Genomic DNA, 24,958 nt, shown 5'->3' with positions numbered 1-24,958 from the left:
TTTAAATTTGATTGAGTTTTATTTCAGTCATTCAACTTTTTTTTCCGAACGGCTCTTAATTTGTCTACTGCAGGATTTAAACTCTCGATCAGATCAAAGTAATAAGTATAGGTACAATCTGATCAATCAAAGTAAGCCAAATGGGTAACTTTTTATTAGGGCCGTTCACGAGTCAAGCCAAGGTGGTTTTGAGTTCGGGCTCGAAATTAAACAAGACAACGTAGCTAGGCTGTAGCTCGATTTTGAAGTAAAATGAGCTTAAGATTGAGCCAATGAGCCTGGGTCGATTTTGGCTCGGTTACAAAATGATCCAAATCAGCTCAGGATATTTCAAATCAATTTTTTTAGCTAGTTTTATTCGAGCTTTTATTTGGCGAACCACATGCCCGAGCCTTTGAGCCTTGAGCTTTTTGAACAACCCAACTTTTTATTAGTATTTGAACCACCCTTTCAACTTAAAGCAAAAGGGATAAAAAAGAGAGAAATGGACTTATAAATGTATAAATTTATGACTTGTATCATAATGCTTAATTGTAGCGCTTCATATAAAAGCCAACATTTGTTATTCAAAGCTTGCTCTTGTAGTTCTATTGAGCATTTTCTTGCCAGTTTTGACAAAGCATAACATAAATTATGGTTCTTGGCTTCTTTTCATCGATCTTCAAGATATACCGTATGGATGTATCTTTGGCTCTGTGTGGCTAAAAGTATATTTTATTCGAATAGTGAATTTGATTCCAGATTGAAAATTGTTTTCTTGTACATAGAACGTCCACTTTAGGAGTAGGTGGCACTTGCATCGCTCAAAATTAGGCATTCGGAAATGAATTGACTAGTAGACATATATTTGATAAGGTAGTGGTTGATCAACTCCTCTTCATGTCCGTATAAACGACGAGGTTTATGATTGGACCTGACTCATACCTTGGTTTAGGATTGTCTAGCTTTCTATTCATACAAATTGACAAGACTTTAACAATAAGTTAAGCTGACAAGTCTAACTTCCAATGGTAACAAGCGATGCTTGGAACAAGATTAAAACCATTTGTTATGTGGACTAAAGTCTTAACTATTGAAACCATCTACGCAATTTAAAAAACGACTTTTGATTTTTTATAGTTAATCTGATATTTCTCTCTCATTCCAAAATAGATTAATTTTGTCTCTAAAGTGTAGTTGTTTATTAAGAAAATCACATAAGTTTTCTTAAGTTTGAATGGCTTAAATAGTTCTTATAGGTAATAAAATGGAACTATAAAGCACTTTTGGAATATTTATACATATATGCATTCCTTTTCTTGCTGTTGTACTTTTATGTTTTTACAACCAATTAAAGCTGATTGATTGAGTTCAATTCTAAATACATCACAATCAAGCATTTTGAAGAAAAAAAAAAGCAATAACACATGTTAATTTGAATGTATGTTTTGGTCATAAAAACCAAATATGCAATGCCTAAGGTTGAGGGGTGTGGGGCTTCAACGGGGGCGCTAGAGTTCCTCCGCTCGCGTCCCCAGGCGCTAACACCACACCATCGGGGCGCTAACGGGGCGCTAACGCGAAAAACAATGCAGGCGTGAGCTGGTTAGCGGGAGAAGAGAGAGATGAGCACACCTTTTGAGGTATTTTGGACCGTTGGGAGCCGAAGAAAACAAAAAAAAAATATATTTTCTATATAGGTTTACGGAAAAGAGCCGTTGAGCTCATATTAAATTAAAAAAAAATATTTTCTTAAACTATAAATATATACCTTTATAAAATATACTTCATTTCACAATTATACACCTTTCCTCCTAAAATCCTCTCAAAACTAACACAAAAAAAAATGTCGTTGTTTGAATATATTTATAAAAAAATAAAAAAAAAAATTTTCGCTGGAGCCCCTGCTGGAGCCCCTCCACACCAGGGGCCAGGGCTCCAACGGGGGCTCCAACAACCCCCTTATCCAGTTTCTTTCTCTGCCACACGTCATAATATTATTGGTTGGAGCCCCCACTAAAGCCCCCATTAAAGCCCCCCACACCCCTCAACCTAAGGATGGGTATATGTGGGGTATGATCAATTAATTTGAAAAGTAACAACCCTTTCTTGCTGTCCAACTATTTGTCACATTGTGAATTTTGGACTTAAATCATCCACACAATCTTGAGTTTCAAAATCTACAATAATAAATGCATTGAACCCCACAAAGACTCATTCATGATGGATGGATGGTTCGTACAATACCTTTGCTTTCAATTATCCAATGGTGTTTTTTGTGTTTGGATATTTATCTTTATTTTGTAATTTGTAAAGATAATGCTACATATACTCTCTTAAAAATAACCTTTTAAAAACTTTTGTATGTTAACTCAATTCTTTCAACAAAGATGATTTTTAACAAGCATATGCTCATTTTTTTCATTCAATATCTTCCTATTTTTATTATTTCATGATAATCTTTTTTAAACAGCAACTTTTATTAAAATGATATAAACCTGCTAGAGGCCAACAAATCAACAAACCAAACATCAAAACGTCAAAATCACATCAATCCCTCCAAGTCAACAACTTAATGGGGATCTATTTTTAATTCAAAGGTAACCCCAAAGCGTTAATATTCTTCATCAGGCAAGGCCTTACCAGAGAAATTACATCATTTATCTTTTTCCAAATACACCAACAATTCGTCATTATAACTCCATTCAGCACCTTAAATTTAGAACAACTCGGAACCGAACTATGAAGCGTGACAAGGTCTCGAACTGAAAAAGCAAATATCAAAGGAATCCTACACCAAGAACTAATGTTCCAAATAATAATGGCAAGATGACAAGGAGGGAGGAGCTGCCCAACATTTTCCGGGTTGCATGTATGGATCAAGACGCTAAACCTTCTCTTGTCGTCAATCTATTCATCTCCTTATTCCAGACCAAAACATTGATAAATCTTTGTATGTAAAACATATGAATTTTAATCTAGAAAAAATATTTATTTCTTGTTTGTAATATTTGTAATTTGTTAATTAATAAATCTTTGTTTTAATGTATCTTTTTCATGGCTATTCTTATTTGGAAGATAGCTATATCAAATATTTGGTGGGGTTCATGATTTCATGTCGATATATAGTTATACGCACACACATATAACAAATATGTTAACTAAAATACACTATAATCTGCACTTCACATCTATGTCTGCACACTTTATTTCTATTTTTACATTCATTCATCTCTATGTTTCTCTACCCTAATTTGCATATACCATACACTTCTCATAAGATATTTGTAAGACACTAATGTCTTCTTGATTATAAAACAAACCCCCAAAAAAAAAATAATAAAAGAAAAGTTTCAAAAACCTTTCCTTTTGGGTTAATTTCATTACCTAAATCACTCTTAGGTTGCGTTCTATGGTGGAGGGCTTCGAAGTCCATCCACAGTGCCACGTCAGCGTCACGTGTGCACTGGGGGCATCGAAGCCTCAGGACATAATGCCTCTCTATGGTGAGGGGGCTTCGAAGCCCAACCTTTTTTCTTTTTTGTTTTTTTATAAAACAAAAAAACCAATACAATAATATATAATACAATAATACTAAAATACAAAATAAAAATAAAAACCATACAAATAAAAATAAAAAAACATACAATTAAAAAAATGATAATATAACTACTATTCGTCGTCCTCGTTTGCATATTTGGCCAATATCTTGACTTTTCTGTTTTCCATCACCGCCCGCGACACATGATCTAGATGCGAAAGAACATAGCGGGGGAAAACGGTGGCATGGGTGGAGGAATCATCGGTCGTTGTTAGTTTGCATAGAATGGGTTGCTAAGGTCGACGTTATTTCCAAGCAAACTAGCCCACCACATACAACTCGGATCCCACGGGTTTTGGTTCGGGCTCGGGTTTGGGTTCGGTGTTGAGCTTGAGCTCGTGTTTGGGTTCGGGTTCGGGTTCGAGTTAGGATTCATGATTTGATATAAAAAGGAAAGTTGTGAAGATGGTTAAATTTGGTGTGAAGATGAAAGTTGTTTGAGTAAAATTGAGAAAAATGTTTGAATTTATATAGAAATGTTAATTTTAAATTTTTTGTTTAACGGATCTAGTTTTTACCGTTGGGGTGCCCCCCCTCCCCCCTACCTCCCTTCCGTGCACACCTTCTCCTCCACCGCTACCCCCTCCACGCCCCACCCAACCGTGTGCCCCGGCGGTGTTTGAAGCCCCACCAGTGACGGATTTAGAATTTTTTTTTATCTGGTTCGCTATTTTAAGATGCTCTAAATATATAAGAACGCGTATAAAAAAATTGGGTCGGGTTGACATTCGGATTGGTTTAACGGTTCGGGTCAAGTAATATTAATCATATAATAAAAAACGATATAATAACTAAAAAACATCATCATTAGAAACTAAAAAAACACGGGACTTAAAAACGATAATCTTTCGAAATAAAAAAAAAACTAACCTTATAGTTGTTCTTTACGAGTTTTCATCTTTTGAAAGCGTTGCATTACATCTTCGATCGAAACTTGTAGTAAAAACTCTCTTTCAATGTAGCAAATGCAAGAATCATTCATGTACCCGTCACCCATCCTATTACGTAGTTCCGTCTTCACATGCTTCATTGAAGAAAAACTTCTTTCAACACTAGCCGTTGCAACGGGTAGAACTAGTGACAATTTTATTAAACGATAAACCAACGGATAATCAATGTGTTTTCTTGTTTCCACCATCATTTTTGCAAGATCACTTACCCCTTTAAGATTGTCAAACCTCGAATCTTCTTTCACATTAGCAATGTAGTGGCCAAGTTCAAACATGAGTTTGTCTCTTTCATCAAAACTAAAATCATACGGATACATCTCGGCCAACTTTAGCAAGTTTAGCTTATGAAAGGCGCGAAAATCACGACACGGGCTCAAAGAACTCATAAACGTAAGCAAATCCGTGGTTACCTCATTAAAACGATTTCCAAGCTCTTGAATTTGCATATCGAGAACCGTATTGAAATTATTAACCACAAAATGGTGACGATTAGTGATGTTTGTTTTTCTTCTTCGGTTTTTTGGGTCAACATACTCATCTTCCATGTTAACAACTTCAATCTCATATTTGTCACAAAAAGATGTAACATCTTTTAAAAGAGAGTCAAAACCTTCAAGTCGATAGTTTTCAAGAGCTTTTTTGGTTGATCTAACCAGCTCAACTGCATTCATGATGTCTTGATCCTTTCTCTGAAGAGCTTGAGACAATGTGTTTGTAACTCCCAAGATGTACTTCATCAAATGTAGATAAAATACAAAATTAAAAGATTTCATGTATACATGAAGGCCATGTGCTTGACTTTTCTGAGCACGTATCTCTCCCCAATTTTCTATGTACTCGAGCACATCAATAACGGTAGGATATAAAGCAAGCAAACGCAAAAGAGTTTTTAAATGAGAACTCCAACGTGTATCTCCAGCTCTCGCAAGTGACAATTCTTGACTTTTTCCACGCCCTGTTTCAATTTCCGGATTCAAATGTAATCTCTCTCTTTGACTTTCTCTAATCAAATCTACTCGTTTGCAAGAAGCACCAACAACATTCGTTAAATCCGACACTTCATCAAAAAACTTATAGATGTCATGATGCTTTGTCGCAAGAGCTACAACAACAAGTTGAAGTTGATGAGCAAAACAATGAATAAAATATGCCGAAGAATTTTCTTTCAAAATCAAAGCTTTCAATCCATTAAACTCACCGGACATGTTGCTTGCACCGTCATATCCTTGGCCTCTAACCTTCCGCAAACTCAAGTTGTAACGAGCAAATAAATCATCAATTGCAGATTTAAGAGACGACGCGGTTGTTTCCTTGACATGGACAAGGCCAATGAATCGTTCTTTTACAATTCCAAATTGATCAACGTATCTTAAAACTATGGCCATTTGTTCCTTTTTAGAAATATCTCTCGATTCGTCAACCAATATTGCAAAAACATCATCACCAAGTTCATTGAATATCTTTTTTAATACTTCTTGTGCAAAACAATTGCAAATCTCTTTTTGGATGGATGGAGCGATCATTTGGCATCTCCCCGGAGCGTTACTTAATATAACCTTAGCAATATCTTCATTTATTTCTCCCAACAATTTCAAAAACTCTATAAAATGTCCTCTATAGAGTGAACTTTCAGATTCATCATCACCACGAAAAGGTAATCCACCATTCAACAAACCTTTTGCAAGTCTAACTGAGGTACTCAAACGGAGTCTATAGTCCCTTTTTTGTTTATTAGTTTGTTTGTCAAAGACAACATGTATGGATTGTTCTTGTTTAAGTAAGTCCTCACCTTTTTTACGTGCTTTGTTGTGAAGGCTTCTAATACCACCAACATGTGAGGATATTCTATCAGAATGGCTCCAATTACCAAATCCATCGGTCACAAACGCATCTTTTTGACCAGTTTCTGGAAACAAATAACAAAACAAGCAATATGCTTTATCCGTTTTAACACTATACTCCAACCAATTTTCATGTGTCTTAAACCACTCGGGACGAAATTTTCTTAAGCAACCACTAAAATCTCGTTGCGGAAAATTATGCCCAATAGGTTGACATGGCCCTCTTAGCAAATATGTTCTTCTAATTTCATCTTTTTGATTAGGATGATATGATGAAATCGGCTTTCGATCTGAAGGATCCCATGGAAGATCATCCAATTCGACTCTTGCCAGATTATTACTACTAGATGGTGAAGGGTCTCGTGGCCTTCTCGATAAAAAACGGTCCATAATCTATCAAATTTAAGTTCTGTAAAAACAAAAATAAAATTCAAAGCCCTAAAAAACTAACATCTTTTTTGAACACTCAATTATCAAAAGTCTCATTCTAGTAGGTTTTGAAATTGTATTGAACATTTGAATTATAATGAAAAATCGACAACTTGTGAAAAATAGTATAAGATTCATGGTGGAAATTTGGCATCAAAAAAATCTGGAATTTGACAATTACCCACATCAATTTTTCTCAGGGTTAACTAACGAACTACAAAAGGGGCGGGAACGCACCTGAACGCGGAGGGTATCGGCGACGGCGAGTTTCTGGTAAGTAGAAATCGAAGAGTTCTCGTGCACAATGTGTCAATGTTGACCGTCTGATCTGGCACCGGCAGCGCAGCGGGTCTTATGTAAGGTTTTGCAGTGCATTTAAGGTGCTCGACAAAAGTTCCCAATGGTGGATCTCTTGTTTATATTTTGTTTTGAGTTTTAATAGCACCTTCTTCTTTCTTTCTCTACGCAGAAGCGGTAGAGGTGGAGCAGGGAGGGAAATTGGGGGTGTTTAGGGTTTTTAAGAAAGGAGTATAAAGGTAATAGAGCACAAAAGAAAAAGGCAAAAAAAAATAAGGTTGTGTGAGACTCGAACCCGGGTCTGCACTCAAACACAATGAACGCCTTGCCACTAAGCCAGTATATGTTTTATGTATATATTTGAAACAAATTATATATATGGTTCAGCCCAGAAAACACATGGTTCGCTAAAAAAGTCGCTATTAAATGCTCCACTACGGTTCGAAAAACACCTGGTTCGCTTGACCCGGTACTCATGTGTATAAATCCGTCCCTGAGCCCCACCGCACCCCTGTCCCCCCTCCACGACGCTCATAACGACCGGTCTTAACAAACATGCATTATTTGAAACAAATTATATATATGGTTCAGCCCAGAAAACACATGGTTCGCTAAAAAAGTCGCTATTAAATGCTCCACTACGGTTCGAAAAACACCTGGTTCGCTTGACCCGGTACTCATGTGTATAAATCCGTCCCTGAGCCCCACCGCACCCCTGTCCCCCCTCCACGACGCTCATAACGACCGGTCTTAACAAACATGCATTATTATATTTGGCAATAATATTAAAATAATGAGTTTTGTCTCTCTCATAAGTTTATAAAAAACATTAGTACCAGAAGTGCTACATTCATACATCATACGATTATATAAATAAAGTACAAAAATGACATCAAGATTTTTTTATATTACAATATGGGGTATCCATGACTCCTCGTTGGTTAATTGAGCTATTATGTCAATTTTGATTTGACAGTGTAATATTTATTTATTAATTTAAATATTTAGCTGCATTTGGCCATTAGTCTAAAAGAGTATGCATTTGGCCATTAGTCTAAAAGAGTATTAATTTAAATATCAAAAAGTCCATCACGTCATCGGGTGATATTGCATCTCCGTCATCTTTTAAAATCATATCGTATAAACATTATACACCTCATTCCTTATATTGTTGAGCTTCATTGCCCTAGCTGGTTGATTTAACCCACCTTGATGTGCATTTCCGTAAAGCTATGAAAATCTTTTTAGACCTTTGTCTTAACCTTCATAAAACAATTCAAGATCGGCCAGAAATATCCCTAACAATTTTTAAAACAAAATCTCACTCTGATCGTCTCGACATTGTGCTTTGTGTCTTTGACGAAGTAATCATTCATGCTAGATGAGTTGGATAATGGCGACATGCTGCTAGGATCGCATAAGCCTGAAGGCAATCCAAAATCATTTGAATCGGATTGAGGCATTTGAATTATAAAACTATGAGGTTGAATAAAGGATTAGTATAAAATATAAAGTGGTTTAATTTGGTTGTGTGTAAAATGAATGAATTAAGATTGATTATTTATATAAAACAGTATTGATTTTTTTATTTTAACGATCTAATGACCGTTGGATGGTCACAAAATCCGCCCAACACGCCCGAGTTCTACCACCTGGATTGAATGCTCTCAGGGGTTAGTGTACGATAGTCCTACTCAGGCGAGCCGGCATGGAGCAAGTATAGTGTCCCGTTCATCCTTATCAAGTTTGCTCTTTTTGACATCCATACGCACTCGTTAAATAACTAATAACCCGAAAAAAAAAGATATATCTATATATTTTTCATATTGTATATTTCTCGGTGTTCTTATATATGTTTCTAAATATAAGCGGTGTGTGGTGTATTGACTACTTTCATCATAAACCTCGGATTGAATTTTCAATATTTCATATTGTATGTATCTTTCTCACAAAACATGTAATAATAAACAAATAAATGATACAAAAATATTATAAACACGTACACTAAATACAATATATGTTAGTTATTGTTAAGAGTTCTTTTCATAAATAGATTTCAACAAAAGAGTTTTTATATATGTATACTAGGGGTATGTTTGGTTGGAGGTAATGAAATGAAGGGAAATCGAATAGGAAAAGGAATGGAATGGCAAAAGAATGAAATGGATAATTACCATTCCTTTGTTTTGTTTGATTAACCTATGGGAATGAAATGAATGCTATTTTATGTTGTTTGGTATAAAAAAAATTGTAGGAATGAAATAGAAATAATAAAAACATTTATATCTCAAAATATTTTTTTTACAAAAAAAAAAGAAACTTTCAATGACAAAGGTGGTGGTAGCTCCAGCAACGAAAATGGTGGTGGCGGTGGCGACAGTAGTGGTGGGGGTGGTCAAGTGGTGGTAGCATTGGTGGTGGTGGCGACGGTGGTGGTCAGGTGTTGGTGATGGTGATGGTAGTGGTGGTGGTGGTGGTGTTGAAAAAGTAGTGTGAATGAGGAATGGAATGTAAAAAAAGAAGGAGGATGAGAAGGAATTGTTTTGATGAAATGAGATTCCATATGTAATGGATGATTCTATTCCATGGAGCAACCAAACACCACATTTTTCATTCCCACACAATGAATCATTTCATCCCCCCTATCATTCTTGCATACCAAACACTACATGGGTTTTATCCTTCCGTATTACAGGGTTGTTTTCATTTTTCCTTTCTAATATTTATATATTTTTAGTTTTATTTTATTGTAAGAGAGTTAATAATATATTACGCTTTGATAATGAAAGAGTTTCACAAATAAATAAGATGTTATAACCTGTTTAAAAACTATCTGGGTTTTGGTGAGACCCATGACCCGCTTATTTTTTTTTACTATAAACCTGTTTTTTAATTATAAATTATATCTTTAAAAAAATTGGATATTAATTTTTAGTATATCCCTATTTTATAGGATTTTTATATCAAATATTTGGTGAAATTAATTTTTAATATGATGATATGTTATAACCCGTTTAAGGGTTATTTGGGTTTGGGGAAACCCATATCCGTGAATTTGGGTCAAATACATGAGAAACATCCATTTACAAATAAAACAATCTGGTGACTTGAGAAAATTTAGGAAGCAACCAGAGAACTTTTAAAGATTTCGTTTATATATATTATAGATTTAAGTTATGTTGGAGTAACTAAAGATCATACATGTTTGAGATTTGACTAGAAATGTTTTGAAACACTATTCCAACCAAGTCTTTAAGAGACAAAGATCATAGTCTGATGGAAGTGGTTCAAGAGCAAAGGGAATTTTAACATCTTTACGTACAAAAAGCAATATATGTGTATGTATGTTGAAGAATGAAGAGTCATTTTCTGAAACAAACATCAGGAATAATATATAACTTTAAACCTAAAGGAAGCCTTCATGTCTCCTACTCTTTTTGGCCATTATTGTATGTATGTTTCTATATGCATGGTACCAATGAACTGTAATTAAGAAACATGAGCTCACTCATTTGTTTCTATGTTTGTTTCTTTCTTCTTTCATCCACCGATCAAGAATCACTCATGCAACTAATATTGTTCAACGGATTAGGTAGGTTGTAAACAAACCGAACGAACATGCAACAAGGGCACGTTCATGTTCGTCATTTAACAAACTCGGACATGAACACTTAATCGAACAAATATTTGTGATCATGTTTATTCGTTTAAAAAATGAACTTGTTCATGTTATATATGTCCATTCATTTAAAATCTTAACGAACAGTTCATCATAATTAATATATAAACATAATTGAACAAAAATAAACGAACATGTACGAACATACATAAACGGACATAAACAAACATAACTGAAAACACTAAAATGAAAACGAACGAACAAATATAAAACATTAAGTAGATGAACAGACATAAACGAAAATAAATGCACAAAAGTTCACGAACACAAATGAACGAGTGAAACATGTATTAATGTTTGTCCGTTTAATCAAATGAACACAAACTTTTTGTTCATGCCCGTTCGTTTATTAAATAAACGGGCATAAACAAACATCCCATTGGGCGATTCTCGAACAATTCAATGAATGTTCGGTTCCTTTACAAGCCTAAGTTATGGGGTTTTGTAATTATGAAGGATGTGCATGTATGATATTTGAAATTCGCATCTACATAGAATATGTTGGAACCATTGGGTGTTTGCTACTTTGCTTATCTTTCGAGAATGACAGTACGATTAATTAAGAGTGTTAGACCCATTGGCAAAGAGTCGAGGTCACTTAGCTTTACTTGATGAGTTCATTAAACTAGTCCTTTATACACATCATCGTGACATGATATGATTAATTAAGAGTGTTTGACGTTTGACCCATTGGCAGATAGTTAAGTTCATATTTTACCCTTTGTATGAGTCGTATAAAGTTCCAACCAATGTCTTTAATGCATCGAATTGTTTCAGGGTACGTTTGCGCAAAGTTTAGTTTTCGTGTTTGTTGAAAAGGCTTGGCAAATGTGTAACGAACAAAAAAAAAATACAACCACCCTTTCCTTTTAATTTACTTTATTTTCTGATAAATGAAAAGGGGCTTTTTCTTCACTCTTCCCGGAAAAAGAAAAAAGAAAACACTATGAAAATGCAAATTGTAGCTATCCATTTTCTACGCACCTCATAAAATATGTTTGTATATTATATTGATTGTATCAACTTATATTATGTATAAATAAACATGCTAATATATTAGATTCTTTTAAAAGGCCAATTTTGTTAGAAACTTGAAACTAGCATGTTACTAGTCACGACAATACACCAATATTACACCCGAATACAATTTACAAATCAATTAACACAAAGATAATATATGAAAAATTACAGCACGCCTCCCAAACTAGTCCGACAATTATTTCACTCATCGGCTTGCATAGACACCAGTATAATAAGTCGTGCGAATAATTCATCAATTTAGTACTTCAATGAAATGTGAAAAACAAAACCTTATAAATTGCTTTTTTAGTTATTTATCTCAAGATTTATTTTGAAAAAGTAATAATCTTTTTCCTCATAGAAGAGAGCATCAAGGCATCTTGAACCAACATTATAGAGCAACCCATAATAAAGCAACACACTTTTTACAAGAAAACCACCCTTCTATGAAAAGTATAATTATAATCAACTTTTTAGGTTTACAACTTTTGTCATGAAGAAGCCTCCAAAGAGTCTGGGGGTTATGGGGTGCAATTTAGATCATTAAAATCTGAAAGATCAAGATTTGCTTGTAGCCTTTTTGCCATGCAAAAAGATATCCTGTCTAGCGCCCATCTCTAAGTCTTTATAACTTGATTAAGGTAAATTCTTTATTCAAAACAACTTTGTTATGATAACTTACCTTAGCCGCGTAGATTCGAAAGATATGCTTAGATAGATCTAGGTTTTTCACGGTAGTTTCAATTATATGACTTCATTAATAATCGTTTATATATGTTGTTCTTAAATAGGTAACTAAATGTAGATATGTCCTTGATAGTTTTTTTTAAAAGGAAAAGAAAAGGCTAACATGGGGTGTAAAGGCGGAAGTAGCTAGTGACAACACGCCAATAAGAACCACAAAATGAGAAAAAATAGAAGGGCTGCGAACCCACTTTCAATTGCATCAATGATTCTCTCGAGTCATTGATCAGTAATACTTATCATACATACATATCTTCATAAAATGATACTTATAGAAAACATTAAGTATAGAAAATACGATTTAAGTATAGAAAACATTAAGGACACGCTTACTCTCCTATAGAAAATAGGTTCTTATGGATAAAAAAAAAAGTAGGACATGCTTACTCTCCTATAGAAAATACGTTCTTATGGATAAAAAGAAAGTAGGACATGCTAATGCTTACTCTCCTATAGAAAATATGTTCTTATGGATTAAAAAAAGTAGGACATGCTTACTCTCCTAATGTAGGAACTTATTATGTTATCATTTAGGGTTTGTTGGGCCTAGTTGACGTTGGAGCGGTTTAGTTTATAATTTATTGCAGTTAAACTTCAGTTTAGATACCATTATGCGCTATGGTACCATTAACTGATGATCTTTGATGCAGTTAGCTAAGTTTGCTATGTTATTAAGTTATAAAATGATGATTGAAGGATTAAGTTGCTTTTAAATTGAATAGTCTCCTTAGACCGGTCATTTTGGTGTAGTTTTAATTATATCGATTTTTCTTCGTCTTGAGATGTGACATTCGTCAATTTCGGGTCTTGTTTGTATTCGTTTTTGTATTTGTTTATTATGTAAACCGACCCGATTTGTAAACCGAAGCTTATGTTATAATCAAAATGATGGATTTATGTTACAATATTTTTTCAACTTGTTGGGTCTTGAAAACATCCTATTTTTATTTTTATTTATTTATTTATTATTTATTTCTTTTTTTTTGTTGTTTTGTGTTTTTGTCTTGATCCATTTTGCATGAAAACTCTTGTGTCTCACACCCATATTTGACCACCAACATTACCCTATATATACACCACATTTCCTCTTCATTTTCCCTTGATACAACTCCCAAAAAAAAAACTCTCTCAAACATCAATGATTCAAGGTTATCTTCTTAAGTGTTCTTGAAGGATTTTGGTCTTTCATCTTAATTAGTTTATGTAGTCGTATTAATACTTGTTTATGGTTGTGCAACATATATATAATATACACCCCTTGTTTACCTTTGGTAGTTACTTCTCCGATTCCGGTCGGTGAGGTTTCGGACTCCATAAGGCAAGGCTTCATGGAGGACTTCGTGTCCTTGATATATATACATCTATATAACTTGTTCATACATACTAATCTTGCTTATTTTAGTTTGTTGGTCATGTTTACAAGTTCCATGGTTATGGGTTTTTAAGAGTCTATGCTTCGGTTTAACCGTAAATAGCTCTAAACCGTAAACCGAACTTTGTTACTAGTTTTGTTTGTTTAAACATACTTAGTGTTAGATCTAAGTTTCTAAAATTTTTTTTACAAATTCTATGGTTATGGGTTTGTAGAATCTTACCTCGGTCTTAACCCGAAACACCATCCGAACCGAAAACCGAACTTTTGTTTAAAGACTTTATTGTTAACTTTTGGTATTTTTTTTATTTGTACATTATTATACAAGTTATTTAGTGTTTGGACATGTGGAAACCATCTATGAACTTGTTGTGAGATGGAAACCGAACCAAATCGATTCTTGTTCGCTTAAGACACACAAGTGTGTTTTTTTTAGCCATCAAGACTTGTATATGTCTTTAAAAATAGTTACAAATTGATTTTTAAATATTTTCTTAAGTACTTGGAAATGTTGGATCCAACTTGATCTCATAACAAAGTTTGGACCGACAAAACCGAACACTCGCTTAACGTGCGTTGTTAGTTCTAAAACAATGAAACTACATACTTGGTTAAGTCTTATTAAATTTTATTGAGTTATCTCATAACATTCAATATTTTGGAAAGTTGACTTTGGGTTTGACCAATTATCAAGACCCGAACCGACAACCCGAACACTCGATAAAGAAAAAACCCGTTTTAGTATCTTTATTCCAAAGGGATTTGCATTCTTGCATTTTACCCACCTTATTACTTAACATAGGTTGAGTAAATATTAAGGTTAGATACTTTAACCCGGTTTCGAGCAAACTTACATTTTTAAAGGGTTATTATTATAAATTCTTAAATAGTCACATTTTAAACCTTGAACTTTAATTATTTACATTTCTCAACATTTATTTTGTTTAAAGACCTTCAAGACAACCTTTCTAAATTCAAGACTTCTTTTCTTTTTAGGCATTGTGCGTTAAACTCGTCGTTCCGACAAATCTCCAAATTATCATCTTTCAAGTTTACAACTTGAAGGTGAGTACTTCATACCCCATTTTTCATCTTTTATTTTGGGGGGCGACATTTCATACTTATTCAACAAAATGCTTTATATTTGAATCTTAAACCACAAACGTAGTTGTATACTTTACCTAAATAATTGCTCGATTTGGTGTTCTATGCTTATATGCCTATGTGTTTATCGCTTTTGGTTGGTGGAACTATACAATCCTAGACTATTTGGCATCCCCTTATAGCAAGGTGTCGTTAACGTAATGCAATTAACGATAACTATAAAATCCTAGACTATTTGACATCCCCTTATAGCTAGGTGTCGCTAATGTGTTTAGCGATATCTATTTATCCAAATTACCACTTTTATTTATCGTTTCGTATGCAAGTTTTGTGGCTATCTTTATTATATACTAATATGATTAAACTTATGAATTGCTCACCAACCTTTGTGTTGACAAACTTTATTTTATGAAATGTTGCAGGTTTGCATCTTGGTTGATTTATGATTGTGAAGAAAACGACATCAAAGACCTTAGGATATTAGTAAAAATGAACAATATCAATTTGCCATATTTTGTGATATCTTGTTCATGGTTATTTTATGGATAATTGTTATGTGACATCTTCGATGTTGTGAAATGAAATGAGTTTATTAAATACTGTCACTTTTATTAGTGTCATGTGCTTATGGACAATCGTTACACCTCAGCATGTTCCGCCGCCTTTGGTCGGGGTGTGACACGAGACGTCTTACGGGTATAGTTGGTTTTAATAAAATCCCATAGTTGTTAAAAAACATCAATCTAGTAAAGAGTTATTGGCAGATAACAAAAGTTAAAATAATATTTACAAAATCAATAAAGGACTAAAGGTACGTTTGAGCATTTAAATTAATGAAACCAATGTATTATGTGTTGTATTTAATTGATATGAGCACACATAGGATGATTAGTCTTTGTTGGGACATGCATGGGGCAAAAGAAAAGCCGTAAAGGAGGAAAAATTTATGGTGAAAAGTGAGCCGATATCTACATGGGTGTGCGTGTTCGGCTAAAGGTTTTGGGTTTTGAATTTAAAGTAATAATGTATATTAATTCTTGAAATCATACAATGGTAAAATAAATAATAAATCACCAACATCGTTTGTTATATTCCCCTATTCCTTGCATGTTTCAAGTTCTTTATAGATTTAGGTATCGTAATTTGGTATATCCTTTTATTCATCTTCATGTACACATAATATAAACCAAAATGTAGGTTAAATTTTAGAGATGTAAATAGTGAATCTTTATGTATAAAGATTTATTAATCCTAAATCTTAAATGTAAAGACAAAGATTCAGATTGAGAAGATAAATAGATAAATGCTTTAAATTTTAAAGATGAAGATATTTATAGAGATTCTCATTGTAAATACTTTTAAATATTATAGTAATATATATAAACGAAATCTTTAAGAGCTTTTTTGTCGCTCTTTACCTTCTCTCAAGCCACCAGATTATTTTATTTGTAAATGGAAACTTTTCATGCATTTGACCCGAATTCACGAGTTTAGGTCTCACCAAACACAGATATCCTTTAAACGGGTTATAACACCTCATTAAATTAAAAATTAATTTCACCAAATATTTGATATGAAATTTCTATAAATTAGGGATATACTAAAAATTATAACCCGATTTTGTTAAAAGAAAGATATTATTTATGATTTAGAAACAATTTTATAATAAAAAACAATAAGCGGGTCATGTGTCTCACAAACTCAGATAGCTTTTAAACCTGGTTATAATATCTCTTTATAATAAATAAAATTAAAATCCAAGAAAATATATAAATATTAGAAACAAATAATGTTAAACAACCTCCGTAACACGGGGGATAAAAACTAATTTTATATATTTATCTTTATTCAATTAAGAAATACTTATCAATTCTTTTTTCATTATATTTTCTCTTTTAACTCTCAAATAAATCACGGAAAATATTAAAGAATATATGTTGGAATGTAGACCATTCACAATGTAATTTACATTCTTATCCATATAATTTAACAGCAAAAATAACATGTATTCCTAAAATAGGGAACCTTAAATATGGACGTTTACTCAAGTTAATTAGCTTTTATATTATTTTGGGTATGGAGTATGGGATGTGCCGATGTGGACTTGAATGTGTGAGTAATTAAACAAAATGATACATTTTTTCTAAATGTAACTATCAGTAAGGAGAATTGTTGTACAAGGTTTAAAACATCATATTTGAAACCCATATCGTAGATGATTTAACATATAAATTAATTTTTTTGTTAGATAACATCTCTTCACAATAAACGGCATGCCAAACTTAATATAAAATTATACAACACACATTATTAACCATAAACTTCAATTTGTTTTATATCTTATTTAGAGAATATTATATATTATGTTAAGTTTTATATCATTTTATACTATTTAAATGTATATGTTTATTTCCATATTGAGGATTGCAACCAATTTTTGGGTGATTTAGATTCAAGTGCGAGCTTGAAACCAACCATTTCGATCCTATCCACATATTTTATTATATTTCCAAAACTATAGTCAAATACCCCCCAAAAAAAATAGCTTGGAATCTTGGATGACCCGAAACTATATTTTCTTATTAGACCCAAAATATGAACTGGCCCAATAACTGAAATTAACATCCATTTTGTTTCACATTTATACTGTTATTAATAAAAAAAAAAAAATTAAAACAAAGTTATCAAATAAGATGCAATCTTTACTTGACCATGTCTAGACTTTAAACCTAAACATATCTCTTTTGATCATTGATTCAAGAAGGTCATCGAATAGAGATGCAAAAAGGTTTGACAAACCGAAACCAATTGCACTGATAAAAAGGAGCCACCACACATGTCAGCAAGCATTGGTAGAAACTGATGAAGCATGCAAGAAAACTATCTGTAAAAAATAGGCATGACACTAGCTTGTAAATGAAACCAGCATTTAGTCAACCGCTTGTGAACTGTTCAATGGAAAGTTTGTTCGTTTAATAAACGTGAGAACATGAACAAAACTTGTTCATTCAGTTAAACAAATGAACATGCAAAGATGTCTCGTTCATTCATTTATGTTAGAGCGTTCGTTCATCAACATTCGACAATGTTCGCGAACGCTCGTTAGTTTATGTATTCATTTAAATTGTTAGGCTCATTAAAATTTTGTCTAGCTTTTTAAGTTAAAATATCACGCATTATTATTTAGTCTAGTTTTATTAAATTTTTAGGTCCAAGATTGACATTCATATTGTTACTTTTAATTGGTGTTTGCTCAGTTGTGTTTCGTTATATCTGTTCATCTATGTTTAGTTATATTCATTTGTTTATGTTCATTTACGTTTGTGAACTGTCTGGTTATATTATTAATATTAGACTAGATTATTCATAATAACATTCTTGTGTAGTTGAGGGTAGCCAATAGTTAATACCGTATCAATGAGAATTGAGAAGGTAGTCACGTTTGTAACCATATCTTACTTCTTACTACACTAATAAAAGAAAATGTTAAACCTTAGGTGTCAAGCCTACATTCATTATAATTCATAATCTCTCATCTCATCATTCTAACTATTTATAGGTCATGGGTCAAAACCATTTTGTCAATTGGGTTATAACATAGTGTGAATTTTATTCAATATTTAGTCAAATACCATTTTTAAACCTGAGGTTTGATCAACTACACAACTTTAGTACCTTCACAATTTTGAGAATCATAATTAAAATAACAGACCTTATTTATTTTTATTATTTGACAAATCCCGTGTAATACACGGATTCAAAAGCTAGTTACTCTATTAAAGAACAGACTAAAAAAAAAAAGAAAAAAGCGTTTGTCTGTTTGTGTTCAGTTGAAGTTAAACAAACGAATAAATTAATAAATGAGCATGTACCAATAAAACTTGTTTTGATCGTTATAAGGAGGACATGGCACTCCATAGCAACTTCGAACCCATATGGTAAAACCACCGTTACGTTTGCCACATAAACCCGCGCCATTTTCCTTTTATATTCTAACAACCAAATTAAAAACAAAATAACATTACTTGTGGATAGCCGTTGTGCCACCGCAAGAGCAGAACTTTCTGGCGTAACACACGGTGGGACAAAAATCCGGGTGGGCTCAGTATTCGAACTGACAACCTTTACACAAGGCTTAGCTCAAATAATCCATTGCCAATATCCACCCAAATATGACACAAGTAGGATTCAAATTTGAGTCTCTACTAGAGAACCCAAGCCTCCTACCATTAGGCTACAAGTGGGGATGTATTTATTGTTAGTTGTTTAAAAAAAAGTATTTATTGCAATTCAATATTATTAATTCATGTATTGTTATTTAATATCATGTGAATATAGTAATTTAATATCATAATATATATTTTAATGTTATCTAACACATTTTTTTTAGTATAAAGAAAACACTACACTGAACGATCCTTTTATTTTAATACATCAAAATATCATAATCATGTTTTCCATAAAATTTAGTTTTATGGTCTTACTCATAGTTGCAATTTTTAGTAAGTTATACATTACTTCGTGCATATGAGTAATACGCTTGTGCTGACATATTACTTATTTGTATTGCTTTGTATGTATCTAACTAGTATAGGTAGCACACCGATGATGGGCAAAGCGTGTCGTTCTGAAGGGTGGAGGCTTTATCCATGTGATCCTAATACTTTTATCAATCAATGTCGTGAAAGAAGAGGGGTGGGGACGGGAAAGTGTTATTTTGGTAATGTTTGTGTATGTGTTTGGGATAGTTAAGAGTCATGAATTTTAAGAATATAAAAAAATTATATGTTATATTGTTTATTTTTCATTCCTTTTTTTAGGCATCTGCATTTGACTTTTAAATATGAACATATATGAGGTTTTGAACTTTAAAAATCAAATAGTAAAATAAATCTTTTTGAACCTGGTTTTAAATTTACAAGTGTTGTTACCAAACAAAATGTGTAAAAAAAACTATTAGATTTCACTTTTGGCGTTTTTTAAGTTTCTGGCAAAAGCTTAAAGTTTCCAATGTTACATAACAATGGCCTTATTTTTATTATACGATCTTAGACGAGGTTATAGTCAAACCATGGTTATATCTAATTAAACTATACAAAATAGTCATTATAATGGTTTTGACAATGAATGTTTTTCTTAATGAATATATAAAAGAATAAAGACTAGCTGGTAATACAAATAGACAAATGGTCTAGTTGGTATGATAATCTATCATAAAGTATGATTTCTAAGGTTTTAAACATAAAGGCGTTACGTTGTTAATTCATTGTATAACTAGGTTAGAGCCCGTGTTTCATACAGGTGAAAAATATAATAAAAATAAAAAATTGTTATATGTAATACATTAATTATAAGTGAATTAACAATATATAATTTAGAATTTAAGAAATTCAACACAATAACTACTTAGGTGGAGTTGGTAAGCATCTTTAGTTTGAAACATGAGGTCTTGAGTTCGAGACTTGTTTCACACAATAATGACTTAGATTAGATTAGATAGTAATTCAACCAAAAAATATAAATAAGTGATTCTTAGTTCATTTACTCACAATAATTTTAACATTAACTGATTAACATGAATCCTGATTTCGAGAGTCATGCCCCAGGCTCATTAAATCATGATGTCTCCAAAGTTAGTAATGAAGCGACAACCACTTCATTACTATTTTCTGGCTAAAATGACCTTTAAATCGAATCTTAAACAAAGAGAATACCAAAATTTTGATCAACTTCGGTTGTTATTTGACTGACATCTAGATATAATCATAATATCAACCCAACGTTAAATAGGAGGTGTTCGAGTATACGAATTAATCAAATTATCCGAATTTAAAATTTGATGCTGGATTCACATTCGAGTCGATTTGAGTTCAGTTTTCGAATTAATTTGAGTTCAATTTTGTTTTATCATTCTATTGATTATTAAATATTCTACTCGAAATTCGATTACTAAATTCAAATCAAATTCGAATTCTAACTTACTTGAAAACCTAATGTGAATCTAGAATTCATATCGAAATTCTAGACCGAATTCGTTTCTACAAACGATCCAAAAAGCCTTAAATTTAGCTTCTAGATACCAATTCACGACCACAAATATGTTCGCAAGTACTGTTATCTCATAATGCTTATAATTTATAAAATTCATTGACACAAGGATCAATGAAATACCCCCACCCACCCACACAACCCAAACCTTTTTAAATGCATATATACACAAGTAACACAACTGAAAATTTTAATAGCATATTTTCCCATCTAAATTTAATAACTTATGGAGTGTCCCCTCTTGTCGGGTTTAGGGACATCGGGTTTGTTGCTAGGCAGGCCGTGTTAAAGGCAGAAACAAGAAAAATTGCTAAGCACGAGAAAACGTGTATTGAGAATCAAAACACCTTCATTGCTTTTGCTTTTAATACATTTGGGTCTCTTACCCCCTGGTATTGCTACATTTCTGAAAAGAGTTCAGTGGGTCGTGCACAGTAACTTGACGACGCTGTGAACGATAACTTTGCTTTTAGTAGGATTGATTTTGCTATTCAAAAGGGCTCGCGGCGCAGCTTGTTGCCCGTTTATCCGTCTCTCTATTGTAATTTGATCCTTTTATTTATCAATAATAAATTTAAATTTATTCAAAAAAAAAAAATTCAGATTTACCTTTTCATAATAGCCAAAATTAGGGCCCTAAGCCTTGACGGTTTATAACATGCTAGCACTCGTAACAACGAAGATCACATTTAAACTTATTCAAAAAAAATTCAGATTTACTTTAATAGCCAAAACTTGGTTACTACTATATGGTCATCACCTCTTAATATCCTTGTGATGTTATGGTGAAATCAATGTGGTGTTATACATTGGACAATCTTAGTATGCTTCTTAGGCAATGTGTAGGGGGCGGTAAATGCTATACAACAAGAGAAACGAGGGCAAGAACACCCCCTCCCCCGACGATAAGAGGAGCGACTGGGGGAGGGGGGGGGCGACATGTATTTGCCGCCAGCTAGCTTATGAAGGTTGATGACGTGTCGATCAATATTGGGAGTGGGACGATTTTATAGGCTACAACAATGTCCATTGGACTATATATCACCCCGACCTCTTACCATTACATCACGTTTGAAATGACTTGATAATTTTTATCAAGAGTAATAATAATAATAATAATAATAATAATAATAATAAACAAAACAAGTTTAATAACAAAAAACCTGAACAGGAGCCCATAAGCAGCTCTCAGTCTCACCGGATTCAATTCAATGCATCCGTTAACGTCCCGTGTCATTACCACCATCCGACCAACACTGATCCTCCAATTTCACACTTTACAATCTAAATTCTTGGATGCTCAAGAACCCATTGTTAACCTTAACCAGACCACCATACTCGAAACACTAGCATGCTACAACAACGACTGGAAACAAGCAATGGATTTCTTCAATTGGGTCGAATCCAAATACGGGTTCAAACACACCACCGAAACCTACAACCACATGATTGACATCTTGGGTAAATTTTTCGAATTCGATCTTGCACACCAACTGCTCGACAAAATGCCCGAAAGAGACCACGCCACGTTCCGTGTCATGTTCAAGCGGTACGCTGCGGCACATCTTGTTCGAGAAGCCCTCGGGTGTTTCGAGAGCTTGGGAAAGTATAACATGAAAGACGAAACGTCTTTCTTGAATCTTGTTGACGCGTTGTGCGAGTATAAGCATGTGATCGAAGTGGAAGAGTTGTGTTTTGAGAAAGATAGGATCGCGGGTTTTGAAATGGGTACGAAAGTTTATAATGTGATTCTTCGCGGGTGGTTTAAGATGCGGTGGTGGGGAAGGTGTCGAGAGTTTTGGGAACGAATGGATAACGATGGGATTCGTAAAGATTTGTATTCGTATTCGATATATATGGATGTGCAATGCAAGAGTGGGAAGCCGTGGAAGGCGGTGAAGTTGTATAAGGAGATGAAGAAGAAAGGGATTAAATTGGACGTGGTGGCGTATAATACGGTTATTCAAGCGATTGGTGTTTCAGAAGGTGTTGATGTGGCGGTGAATCTTGGTCGTGAGATGGTCGAGTTGGGTTGTGAACCGAATGTTGTGACGTATAATATTATTATTAAGCTTTTGTGTGAAAATGGGCGGGTTAGGGAGGCGTACAAGGTGATAGATAAAATGTATAAGAGAAGATGTGCGCCGAATGTTATTACTTATCATTGTGTTTTCAGGTGCTTGGAGAAGCCGAACGAGATTCTAGCGCTTCTTGATAGGATGATCGAGAGTGGTGTGAGCCCGACTCTTGACACGTATGTAATGCTCATAAGGAAATTTGGGAGGTGGGGTTTTCTTCGACCGGTTTTTATAGTTTGGAAGAAAATGGAAGATCATGGTTTGAGTCCGAACGAGTTTGCGTATAATGCTTTGATTGATGCGTTGGTGGAAAAGGGTATGATTGATATGGCTAGGAAATACGACGAGGAGACGTTGTCGAAAGGGTTGTCGGCTAAGTTGAGACCGGAGCTAGTGAAGGGCGAATGTGATGATTGATGGGCCTTTACAATGAAAGTACATGTATTGTTATATCTGCGGTTTATATAAGTCTCGAAAGCTCAATAAGATTTAAAGTTGAGCCTTTACAAGCACGAGCTAGGCTTTCGAGCTCACTCCAATGAGCTCGAAGATCAGATAGTTGGAATTGAACACATCCGCAGAGCGGTTCAACCTGGTAACTGCATTTGACAGCAACTGTCATTTGATTTCTGTATTTGTTAGTGTGAATCCGTGAACCGGCTGGATCTCTAAATTAATGATTCTTAACCATGGCGTGTCTTGTTAACGGTCCGGGTTGGCTGTTTATTATTATTTTTTAAACTTATAAATAGGCAAGCGAGTATGTTTAATGTTTTGAGGGAAATGAATTAGTCGGAAATCGCTTCAGTTTCCTATTGTTCTGCATCGATTCCTGTTTTATGGGACGTAAATTAATAAGAAACTGAACCAACATTAAACCAATGTTTATAGCTCTAAAATCCTAATTTCAATTAAAAGATTGCAGCAGAATATCTAAGTCATTACATAATCATCCGTCTTTACCATAATAAAAGATGTCTTCAACAAACACATAAATTATCAAATTAAGATGCCCGTCTTGAACCATTCTAGGAAACATTTTAGTAGCTATATCTTGAATTTACAAGGCAACCCGGAAACTTTTCATTAGCTATTCTTAGAATCTCTCCTTTTTTTTCACCATCTTTGAAACTTACTACAGCACGCCTACAACAAAAAGTTAAACGTTACCAAGTGGACAAAACAAAACTATAAATAAATAGTTTGAGAAAATAATAATGATATGCAAACCCGTCATGAAACCACCCTTTTTGATGATGCGAGAAGCGAATTGTTGTGTATTCAAATTGATGAAATGCGTTCTCTAGCTGTATATAGGCCTATGTGTAATAAGTATTCGACAATTATGATTTTTTAAAAGAAAACATAAAAAATTGTAAATAATGTCGAAAGTGGCTTTCTGCAAACTTACGGTCTGAGTTGATCTGTTATTGTTCTCAAGGTTAGATTTTACAAAGGGACCCGGCTCGAACAAGCGTTCAAAGTTTAGATGGTATTTTCCTGAAACAAATTCCTTTTCATGTACGCCCGTCCTGTTAAAAAAAATGACTACCACCCTTAATACGATTTGTCAGGACAATGATTACCAATATCTTTAGATCCTAAAATAATTAGCTTACCCACGGAAACTCATAACTTGAATCGGTTTCCCATCAACAATATGTGGGTCTTTTTTTTCCAAAATCTAAGTGAAAGATAAATAACACTAATATAAATATAACACAACTTTATCAGAAAAGATTATTCAAAAGAAGAATTAAACCTTTGTAACCGATTCTGATGATTCCATTTCAACTTCTGCGCTCCTTGTATAGTC

At 33.6% G+C, this 24,958-nt stretch overlaps 1 protein-coding gene and 1 pseudogene across 1 annotated transcript; one reads left to right on the top strand and one right to left on the bottom strand.

Moving 5' to 3' along the window:
• Window positions 1–4,451: 4,451 nt before the first annotated feature.
• On the bottom strand, window positions 4,452–6,761 carry LOC143611104 (uncharacterized). The gene has a single exon (XM_077085400.1). It carries the CDS (start codon window positions 6,759–6,761, stop codon window positions 4,452–4,454), a length of 2,310 nt encoding a protein of 769 aa, XP_076941515.1.
• A 15,514-nt stretch (window positions 6,762–22,275) lies between these two features.
• Window positions 22,276–23,559, top strand: LOC143611097 (pentatricopeptide repeat-containing protein At1g80550, mitochondrial pseudogene; annotated as a pseudogene).
• Window positions 23,560–24,958: the final 1,399 nt, after the last annotated feature.

The sequence above is a fragment of the Bidens hawaiensis genome, unplaced genomic scaffold (genome assembly GCF_021521415.1).
Source record: "Bidens hawaiensis isolate Kalapana, Puna unplaced genomic scaffold, B.hawaiensis_p1.1 tig00002236_1, whole genome shotgun sequence".
Classification (NCBI taxonomy): Eukaryota; Viridiplantae; Streptophyta; class Magnoliopsida; order Asterales; family Asteraceae; genus Bidens; species Bidens hawaiensis.
Note: the sequence above shows the minus strand (reverse complement) of the source record. Positions and strands in the feature narration are given on the sequence as shown.

Coding starts and splice junctions, on each gene's coding strand:
- LOC143611104 (XM_077085400.1), bottom strand. CDS start 6,761: ATGGACCGTTTTTTATCGAGAAGGCCACGAGACCCTTCACCATCTAGT.